The 11324-nt window shown below is 44.4% G+C and overlaps 1 protein-coding gene across 5 annotated transcripts in view; it reads right to left on the reverse strand.

Moving 5' to 3' along the window:
• The window catches only part of CEP72 (centrosomal protein 72), a 30563-nt gene extending 21860 nt beyond the window's left edge, over positions 1–8703 (reverse strand). For all 5 annotated transcript variants that reach the window (XM_066628704.1, XM_066628707.1, XM_066628706.1 and 2 more), the window contains exons 1-4: positions 8581–8703; positions 7387–7514; positions 5973–6165; positions 1697–1811 (exon numbers count right to left, since the gene is read on the reverse strand). In XM_066628704.1, coding sequence (XP_066484801.1) covers positions 1697–1811; positions 5973–6165; positions 7387–7514; positions 8581–8653 — 509 coding nt within the window. In that variant the 5' untranslated portion in view covers positions 8654–8703. The remainder of the gene's footprint in view (positions 1–1696; positions 1812–5972; positions 6166–7386; positions 7515–8580) is intronic.
• Positions 8704–11324: the final 2621 nt, after the last annotated feature.

An 11324-nucleotide genomic window follows, 5' to 3' on the forward strand; every position in this document is an offset into this window, starting at 1 on the left:
ACCTGAACACACCATATAAAGCAGCCCCTCCCCCTCACCTTCAGAGCTTTTCGGAGCGGTGTAAGCAAAGAAGAGGTGTCTGAAAAATCTAACACTTTGCACGCCCTCTGGGATTGCCACTTGCCCTCCTCCCACCCCAAAATTTGCTGCACAGTGCACTTTGCTCATGAGTCCAAGCAAATCAGACTTGCACATATCCACAGCTGGGGGTACTACCTTCAGTGGAAATATATCTGGTGTAAAAGGGGAGCACACACCAAGCCACTTCCATGCTTCTAAAACCGCATCTGCAATTTAACTGAAATTCTTGGACAGGAAGAAACTGATATTAAGTGATAACCTCTCTTTTCAGGCACTGTTGTATGAACCAGGCTGACTGAACAGTAGAAAGGTTATGCATTTATTTTACCATGGTCTTGATAACATTCATACACTGAGAACCTTTGCCAGGGTTGCTTAGATTGCAAACCTACACACACTTACCTGAGAGTAAGCTTCATTGTGTATGTCCCATGTAGCCCATGGGATCCTAATCTATTGTTTTGCAAATTCAAAACACAGGGAGTTCAACTAAATTACCTCAGGCACCTCCCAACTTTATGGATTCCAACACCACACCAAACTTTGGTTTGTGTAGCAAAATGTACAGCAGGTAAACCATGATTTATAGATGCTTGTCTGCTTACATATTCCATCTATTTAGAATTCAACTTAAATAGTTCATTCCTGTCTTGGTGATATAATAGCCTCCTGATGTAGAGTAGTTACACTAACTGTGGCTTGTGAATTTGACATAATGGCAAACCACATTTAATGCAAACTATGGTTTACAAACTGGTTTCAAACCATGGCCTGATATACTGGTTTGACAGCCCCTCACAAGCCACAATGTGTGGCATGATATAGGTTCAACCATCAGAACAAACCACAGTTTTACATTACAAACTCTGGGTTGGCAGGATGTCTGAACGCTGCTTAAGAGGAGAGCATTGGCAGAGTCAGTTTGTGGCAGTCACTACACATACAGTGCTGTGACAGACCAATTTTAACAGGCAAGCAACTTGATAGGCATGAACAAAACTTTCAAAATCACATGGTTAACCACTGAGTCTAGAGCAGGGGAGGTCAAAACTTGCTTAATGCAAGAGCCACATATGATAAACTTCAGATGTTTGAAAGCTGCAATATTTAAGATTTAAGCATTTATATTCTTAAATATATTTACTCAACATAAACATTAAAATTTATGTTTTAATCCAGTGGACTCTCAGTTTATACCTGGTAAATAATTATAAAACTTGAAAATTTCTTATTTATCTTCTATAGGAATTGTGATGTAAAAAGAAGCCCAGCCAACATATTTCCGAGAGCCGCACATGTCAAGTCAAAGAGCTGTATGTAGCTCGCGAGCTGTGGTTTGGCCACCCCTGGTTTACAGCAAAGTTATAAGGATTCTGAACTGTAGTCAGAAAAGAAAAAAATCAGAGAAAACCCAGTGTAACATTTTGTCTTCCAATCACAGGCTCATCACATCATATCAGATGGCATTCTGAGGAATGGCTTTTCAAGCAGCAGTGAATGGGGCCGCAAAGTCCGGACGAATTCCATTGGACCAGAGCTAGAATTTTCAAACTTTTCTACAATCATTCAACTACAATTACCACATGTTTCATTTGAACCCCTATTCCTTTCATACCTTCCTGGTTCAGCTGCTTTTGCTACGAATGAAGACTTCTTTAATTCATAAGCATGGTCTGTGGTGAAATGCAAAAGGGATGCTTTTCGCTCACTGTCTCTCACTGGACGGTCATCTAAAACATACACACACAATGTTAATACGAAAAACAATATTTGAGAACTTAAAATTGAAATACATATTGTATGCAACTCCCCTCCAAGCCACGTTTTGATGGATCTTCAAAGGAACTAACAAAGTTAAAAAAAAGCCCAACCAGTAAAGAGAACAGGCAATAAGACAACACCAAAAAATACAGACAGCAGTATCAAAATTAAACACAGGAGAGAAGTCATTCAAGTCCTTAAATAGCAAAGTAAGATCATTATCACCAAACACCAAAGAAAGGAGAAACCTCCTGGGGCATGAAGTGTGGTATGCCAGCAGTGTCATGACAGCTACAAAGTGTGTTATGCTGGTATAAGACATGCTCCAGTGGCATAATGCACCCACAGGACATTGTTTTCAATAGGCTTAAGCATGCCTAACATTACACAGAATTAGGCTGCACAGCAGTTGTGCACACAGGATTAAGGTTAAAATAGGTTAAAATACATGCACTTAGCTGCTTTCAGTCTTCCAGTGCTTTAGTCTTAGAGCTTTATTACTGAATTTGTTCTAGTATTTTTTTACAATGCTTTTGTTAAGCTAATGCACATCTCTACTCTTCAACAGAGAAAAGCTCCTGGAGAAAAGGAGGTAAAGGACACGAAACCTGGCAACAGAACAGTCAACTGCTAGCAGATGGAGTCAGGTAGGATGAAAAGCAATGGAAACAGACACCATCTAATGGTTACATTCAGATACGACACTGATCCTAGAACTGATTTGGGCCAGCACAAGTCCCTTGTGCCAGCCCAGGAGGGACGCAAACATGCCATAAGGTACACGTTTGTGCCTCCTCGAGAGGAAGCCAAGACAGCGCTCAAAGAAGCACCTGCCTGCAGAGGCTGATGCAAGCCTCCATGCTTCCTTCTTCTCTGAGGCTTGCATCGGCCCGACTGGGCTGATGCAAGCTGCAAATGTAGATGGGGGGAGGTGGGGGGGAGGCAATCCTGCATTGGGGAGGGTGGGCAGTGGGCAGCCCTGGGGGAGGGTGGTGGAGGAGAGGGAGGCGGTGCTGGGATCCAGTAATTATGCCAGATCCCAATCCCCGTTCCCAGGGAGAACGGAGTGGCTTCAAGCAGCTCCGCTCTCCTCATACTTGTGCCACCTCCAGAGGTGACCAAAGTCCAAGGAGACCCATAGGGGCCAGCAGCCTTCACCCAGGGGTAAGGGGAAAAGTTTCCCCTTGCCTCTGACTAAGCCTCTTCTGGCCACTATCCTGCGCTGGGTACAGCGCAAGCCTCTTGGCTTGCCTGTTCCAGCGCAGGATAGGATTGCGCTCTGAGTCAGTGGTTCCTAAACTGTGAACCTGTGGCTCTCCAGGAAAACCAGCCAGGAGAACCACAGAATCCTCAGAAAAAACATGCTACCCTATATAAAATATGGGACTGTAGCCCTAATGGGGAGCCAAGGTTGATGAGCCAGTAGGCTAAGGGAGCCACCAGTCAAAAAAGTTTGGGACCCACTGCAATAAATTAGGGTTTAGTACTTTATACACAAACATCACCAAGCCTTGGGCATGTGTGCTCTGCTCTCCTCGTCCTGTGAAGAAACCAGAGTTTCCTATTATATCAGAACTCAAGAAATCACGGTTTCAGATCTTAGCAGATAAATTCATTCAGATCCTTGTTTGTAAACTCTGTAAGCTCATTGGAATAAGTCATCATGTCCTGGATGCAACTGGGAATTGTAGTTTATTCATGAAGGAGGAAAGAGAAGAAAATACATTAGCACGAGGCTCAGCAATCCTTGGTTCTGCTCATGCATGTAATGCTAAACCATGGTTAGTAGAATGTCAGCATGCAACCAATAAGAATTGTGGATTTTGTGCGAAGAAATACTATTCCAGCACAATGTAGTGTTATTACACTGATTATTTTATATAAGTTTTCTTTGGAGTCCCTCTGGATCAAAAGGCAAGATAAAAATTAAATCAATCAAGCCACACAAGAGGCTTTGTCTCAGTTTTGCTTTAAGGGATAATGCCCCCCTGAAGCTGGAAGGTAGAGGCATTATGACACAAATATGTTGCCAACACTGCAGCCTCTGTAACCTCTTCATTCAATGGCCTTCAGAGTTCAAGAGGCTTGACTGCAAAGGAACATGCTCCAATGCTGATCTTACAACTACAGGAGAAAGCTAACCACAGGCAGTTGCGGACCTGCCCCTGTGCTGCCCCAGGGCACAGGACCACAACACACACACACCCAAGATACTTACCCCCAGGAGCCTTGCACAATGTTCCCAATCGCTATGAAAGTCTTCCAAAGCCTGTGGAGTACCGTTAAACAGTACTTCCGCTTTTCCAATGAAAACTATAAGTACTGTTTAAGGCTATTCCAGCTTTCAAAGCGCCTACAGGCATAAGTACAGGGCTTTGTACTTTGTACTTCAGAATGGCTCCAGAGGGTGGGTGGAGGCAGCAGTGGGCATGGCAATGCCACCCCCACAGGGCCCACAAGCATGGCACCTGGGGCTCGGCCCCCCCGACCCCATCCCAGGATAGCCACTGGCCACAGGAATCAATCACCACTATGACTTGCTCTGGGTCTGGAAATCTCCCAAGTCTAAGAGAGGCAGTGGGTGATTAAAGAAGAGGCTATGGGACTACCCCTAAGCAATTGCAAAGTTGCCAAAAACTGCAAGGGTTAGTGTATCTGTAAATGTAGGTAAGTACAGTAACCAGTCAACAAAAATCAAATTTTTAAAAATGGAAACAAAGAAGGAATCTTTTCTAAACAAAGCATTTTGAGTATATAGTTACCAGGTACAGTTAGGTGTGTGCATTAATCAAAGCATCTAATGAAGACACATTTGCAGAAAATACTGGAATATAGCTATCAAACAGAATAAAGCTCCCTTTCATATGCAAACTTTGAAATTGTTCAAAGAATTGTTTTATGGGCAGGGTTTGCCTCTTTAATCATTCATAATCAGGCTTGGTAAACCAAAGTCAACTTTCCCTTCCCTCTTTATTTTCCGATTGGAGACAGTCAAGGTGCATTAGTCTCCTTTCAGGGACTTTGACAGAATTACAATCAATACCTCCTTTCCCCCACTTCCACTCTCCAGCAACAGCTTTATGAACATTCACATGCACACTGTGCATGTTCAACACAGAAAGCCGACCTCAAATTCTTGACCTTTTGACTATCTTTTTCAAAGCATTATATTGCTTAGCCTCCAAGGGAAAGGGAACCAGGCTCTGTGCTAAAGATTTATCAGCCCTCAAAGTTGCCAATTACCATAGGGTTGGATTGCTTCACAGCTGGCAATTGCCAAATTCACCTTAAACTGACAAGGATGGTTGAATGGTTGAATGAAGCATTGAAGCATTTGTAAATTAGGATGAGAAATGGCAATGAAAAAGAGGTTAGGAAATAGAAGAGCCCCTTTGAGGGTGTACAAACTAATCTGGTTAGTTTGAGAACTATAAAGAGCCAAGCATGGTTCAGACTGATCTAGCAGAAGGTATATCAGAGTGTAGAGTGAAGAAAAAGATGAGCGCTTAAAAGGGAGTATGAGGGCCCAGGGCCGATGCAGCCACAATGCAGTTCCGAAGTAAGGGAACAAATGTTAACTTGGGGAGGCCTCCATGACTGCCCCCCCACTACAGAATGCTACATATGCCCTGTTCGCACGGCTGCATTGGCGCTGGAAAGTTGAATGGGACTGGGCACCAAGACTTTAGGCGTTTTTACACATTGCACAGTAATAAACCTGGGTTAACCACAAAACATGCACTCTGCAGAAAGCAGCACTGGATCCAAGTTACCAAATGAGTATATTTATAATACCTCATCCTAAGCTTCAAAATAAGTATCTGCTCCATTTACACTTTTTTTAAAAAAGGTGAGTGCCTTAAAAAAATATTGTGCAAAGAAGCTATCTAGGGAGCAGTAACTGTCTTTCATATTAATGTGAATGTAATTTGCCCAGCCCATTCATATAGTGTGGGTTATAAATCCAATTCAGCCATTGAAGGAAACATTCTTCCAAACACAAGATCTTTAGATCACATACCAGTATGGTTGTACTATGCCACATTTTATAACTATTACGCTCTAGTAGTTCACAATTGGACTTGTACCTTTATCCTTCATCCACAAACCTGCACAGCTGGCTTACTCACCCAGTCGTCTAAGATTAGGGAGCATGTGCACAACAAAGAGCCGATAATCCGATTCATTTTTAACAACAGGATTCAGTCGGAGATCCACATCTTTGAGTGCTGTTAAACTGTGAAGTCGAAACACTTCTGATAGTGCAGAAATGCGATTGAAGTACAGATTGAGTTTTTCTAAGTATGCAAGATGTTGAAGGCCCTGGGAACAGATAAAAAATTAGCAATCAGTTGTGCATTTACTCCTTACAGTCAATTAGACTGTTAACTAGATCATTAATTAAGTCCTTAATATGAACAGGATTCCATGAGCAACTGCTACAATCCTTACTCTTCAGGGTCTGGCCATTCTGGCAGACTTTAAGAAAGCAAGGGCACAATCCTAACCAGGTCTACTCAGAAGTAAGTCCTATTGTGTTCAATGGGACTTACTCCCAGGAAAGTGAGGTTAGGATTGCAGCCTAAGGCAACTAAGGCTAAACCTAGAAAAATCTCAAATAATGATGGCTTGCAAACCTCGTGAAATGATTGCAACATAAACACATATCACCACTGGGGTAAAGCCTCTCTGCGTTACTCAGAGCATTGGATGAGGTTGTCAGGAAGACTTTTCACCACCTCTAACTAGTTCACTTTTGGGATTCAGGTTTAATGACTGCTGCTTGTGTTCAGACTCTCAAGGATGGACTACTCTGTAATGGACTGTGCAAAGTAGTCCTTAAAATATTTTCTGGAGATGTCATTTAGCACAGAGTGCAATAGTTTTGTCTCCCTAGGGAGAACAGTTCATTACAAGTCATTACACCAGTTTTACCTGGCCCTCAATGGCTGTGGTTCGCAACCAACAGTCTGTGAAGCAAATTCAGCTCTCAAATTGTGGGTCAAACATGATAGCAGGAAGGACTGCTATGTCAGTGCTCAAATAAACCCTGAGAGTGCTAGAAAAAAGCACCCAGACTCAAATTAGTTAGTTCCTTATATGGACAACTCCTGGCTCCACGTTTTTATTGTTTGAATTGTCTCATACAAAGGTAAAAATTCCAGGGTCAGCCCCTTGGACACCCCCCATTGCCATGTGGATGGCCTTCTTGACCAAAAGCCAGTGCTAGCAAAATTTACCTAGGTAAAGACCATTTCCTACTTGGCCCTTTTGTTTCACTTGGCCAGGCCAGACTCTCTGGCATACCCCCAAACACAGTTAATTAATTTGTTCCTGCATATATGCAGGTTATGGTGTCAGAAGAGCAGAGATGAAGAGGCTGATTCTTTCTAGCCAGCACAATGTTACGCAGAAATAGGGCATACCTATTCCCCATGAGAATAATCACTAGTAAAGAGTAAATCAGGAGATGGTCTGAAAAGTTTCTTTCAAAAACCACCAATGTGTTTAATGAAAAACACTGAAAAATCAAACATATCTTACCTCCAGAGTAGTCAATGCATTGCGTGACAGATCAAGCGATTTTAGACGAATAAAATTTTTCAGGGAATTTCCTAAATGAATAATCTTTTCATGGTAAGTTCCAGGAAGAGACAATGACCGGACATCCGCTAGGAAAAGAAAATTTGTTTGAGTTTATACAACAACAAAAAACTCAAAGTATGTCATTATCATTATACTAACTGACTGAACATGGTTGGCAACCTTCAGCATTGAAAGACTATGGTATAAGCCTACAGCAACTGGTATTCTCAGGTGGTCTCCCATCCAAGTACTAACCAGGCCTGACCCAGCTTAGTTTCCAAGATCAGACAAGATCAGGCATGTGCAGGGTAACAGTTGCTATCACTATCAACCTAATAAATTTTGACTTATCATTATGGTATGGATCAAGGAAGGGGACAGTAAAAGTTGCAAGGAGAAAAAGACAAACATAAGGAGAAAAGGTACACAGCATATTAAAACTGGATCCAACTTTCAGGCTGAAATTGAAAGAGGTCTCCAGAACTGCAAAGACCGAAGACCACTGTCACAGGTGTTTGCTCACTTGAACTAACACAACCCAACACAACAGAAAACTGGTAAGATGAAATCTTTTATCAGACCAGCTTTTTTATTAGTGGAAAAAGTATGTAAGCATTGAAGCTCTACAAGACCTTTTACCCTGTTTAAGGGCTGAAGCACAGGTGCCATAAGGATGCCACCACATTACTCCAGAGAGTAAGAGACTCTCTACCATCTCTGTTGTGTATATGTAGCCTGGCAGTGCGATGGTGGAAGTGCATATGGTCAGTATATCTGTATGTTAAGGCACAAAAGGGGATTTCCCACCATGGAGAGGCTGTTATCCATGTGGCAGGAAGGTGCGGTGGGTGGGGAGGCAGGTGAGGCAGAGCCTCCCCACTGGAGTCCTTCAACAAGTGCCGGCGCTCTGCACGTGGGTTGTGGGTGCTTGGGCACTTCACACAGTGCCAGCGCTTGTCGAAGGACTCCAGTGGGGAGGCTCTGCCTCACCTGCCTCCCCACCCACCACACCTCCCTGCTACATGGGGACAGTAGTAACACTGGCAGCTTACAGCCTTAGTAAGGATGACAAGGCAGTGCAGCAGAAGCACTGGGTAACGGTTTTAACAGCCGGTCAACGGCGGCAGCTCCTCCTCCCCCCCCTCCAGTCACCGAGGTTCTGGTACTCCAAGTTCACTCTCTCTCGAATATCTTCCTCCCTCAGCGGTGCCCTATTCGCAGCCATCCCTTTCAAGCAGTGCGCATGCGCTCCGCTTTCCACGCCACACGCGCCGTTGGAAGGAAACGCTGGGAAGCAACGTCAGAGGGCTTGCCCGGGCTCGCAACGCCGGGCAGAGAGCGAGTGCGCGTGCGCGCGCTCTGGAGCGGGTTCCTCGGGAGGCAAGAGAAGCCAATCAGCATCTCTGCAGGGCTGAGCCCACCAGAAGGGATGCTGTTGGCGGATGCGGTTGCTAGGCAACGCCTTGCAGTTAGGGCGCGAGGCTGGGGCGCGGAAATAGTCTCCGCGTTCTGAGCCGTTCCTCAAGGTGCTGCCTTTGGCTGCACTCCGAACCGGTTTCCTGAGAGTAAGCCCCATTGAACAGAATAGGACTTACTTATGAGTAGACCTGGTTAGGCTTGTGCTTCCCTGTGTCTTTCAGAGCCAGACATGCTGTTCTTCCTCTGACTGATTGCAACTCTCTGGCTGCCAGTGAACAGCTGTGATGGCCTGAAGCCTGACCATTTATTCTCATAGTGTGGGCATGTGTGCCAGTGGCAGCAGCATCGTGCCAGCAGGTGCCCCCCAGGTCGCTCACTGGAAGCTGTTATACATACCAGCAGCCCTTGCGAGTGAGCAACAGCTGCCCAGCTGGGGAGCACTGGCAGACAAGACTGCCCATGTGAAAGAGCCAGAAACAGTACCTGCAGGGACTGCAAAACCTGCCAGGCACATAACTAGTCATGACAGGGCACAACCCAAGGACAGAAAGGGGAGGGAACTGACAGCCCAATCCTGTCCATACTTTCCTGGGAGTAAGCCCCATTGACTCCAATGGGACTTCTGAGCAAAAGTGCATAGGATTGGGCTCTGAGGCTGCAATCCTAACCACACTTTCCTGAGAGTAAGCCCCATTGAACAAAATAGGACTTTTTCTGAGTAGACCTGGTTAGGATTGTGCCCTGAATCTGTTCAAATCAATGGCCCTTGTTTAATAACATGATCTTGATTCGAGGGAGCTATGCCTCACCTCATCGAGGGTGAAGTCCTAGCTGGTTTCTTTAAGGAAATGTTCATCTTTCCCAAGTTTTCTCCACATTTATTTATTTTTCACATTTTTAATTCCATTCTTCTTCCAAGGAGCTCAGGGTGGTGTACATAGTTCCTTCCCTCTCTTTGTTGAGCCCCTTGGCTGCTATAGGTTGTTATGGCTGCCATCCTGGAGTCTCTGGTAATCTATGCAAATCTGCATCAATCTACTATTGCAGTGTTTCTCAAACTGTGGGTCAGGACCCATTAGGTGGGTCATGAGCCAATTTCAGCTGGGTCCCCATTAATTTCAATATTTTATTTTTAATCTATTTGACTTGATGCTACCATGCTGTGTGACTGCATTTGGGGAAATGTTACACATCTGTACTTTTAACAAGCTACTCTGTATATTCTTTTAACAATGATAGTCAATGGGACTTACTCCTGGGTAAGTGTGGGTAGGATTGCAGCCTAGGACAGTTAAAAATTCTCCTGCTTGATGACATCACTTCTGGTCATGACATCACTTCTGGTGGGTCCTGACAGATTCTCATTTTAAAAAGTGGGTCCCGACGTTAAATGTATGAGAACCACTGTACTATTGAAAGCAATCGAAGGGGGGGTTGGATCTATTAAAATCTGCAGGATAAGGGGGGGTGCTCCCCCCTTCCTTTCCTTGTTAGGTTCTGGTATTTTTAAATGTTTTGTTTATTAACTTACATAACATTCAGTCTCAAATACGTACTATTCTCAATAGAAAGATAAGATATCTGCATTCTTTAATAAAATCATGAATCATAACTTGGGAAAGGCATATTTTGACTTTGGACTACATCGTTTACTAACACTAATAACAAGATCAGCTTATTTTTTCATTACATAAGAATTCTGGACTTTGCTTGGGTAAAGGTATTTTAGGTAAGGTATATTATTGACATTGTTTGGGACCAAAGGTGATTTGGTGACTGGCAGCCCAATCCTATGCATGTCTACTCAGAAGTAAGTCTCATTAAAGTCAATGGGGCTTACTCCCAGGAAAGTATGGATAGGATTGGACTGTTAGGGCCCAATCCTATCCAATTTTCCAGTGCCAGTGCAGCTGTGCCAATGGGACACGTGCTGCATCCTATGGTGGGGAGGCAGTCACAGAGGTCTGCTCAAGCTATGGAAACATTTGTTCCCTTACCTCAGGGCTGCACTGTGTTTGCTCCAGTGCTGGAAGGTTGGATAGGACTGGGCATCACTAGGATTCGCATCATCCGGTGTGGGAGGCCTGCGCGTCACCCCATGTAGTGGGCGGGGCAACGCCCCAGGTGGGCATGGTAATGTACCATCGCCCCGCCCCCACCGGTTTTTTGACTGTACCTTTTGTTAGAACACAGATATTTCAATGTGGATTGTTTCATTGCATTCTCCATGAAATTATGCATTGATTGATATAATATGATGGTCTTATTCCTCCAAACTCTGATTTTCCCAATCGCCCAGTTAAAGGGGGGATCGGAGTTTGTTTAGCCTGGCCTGGAACACGAGAGTCTCCTCCCATTAGGGGAGTGGAGGAGGGCTGGAACTGGCAGCTAGGGGCCTTTTAAAGGGCACAATACCCAGCCCTCTTCCTCCTTTGGAGCCCGGGTCACCATGGGTGAGTATGGAAGGGATGACTTGG

Source organism: Tiliqua scincoides, chromosome 5 (assembly GCF_035046505.1).
Source record: "Tiliqua scincoides isolate rTilSci1 chromosome 5, rTilSci1.hap2, whole genome shotgun sequence".
NCBI lineage: Eukaryota > Metazoa > Chordata > Lepidosauria > Squamata > Scincidae > Tiliqua > Tiliqua scincoides.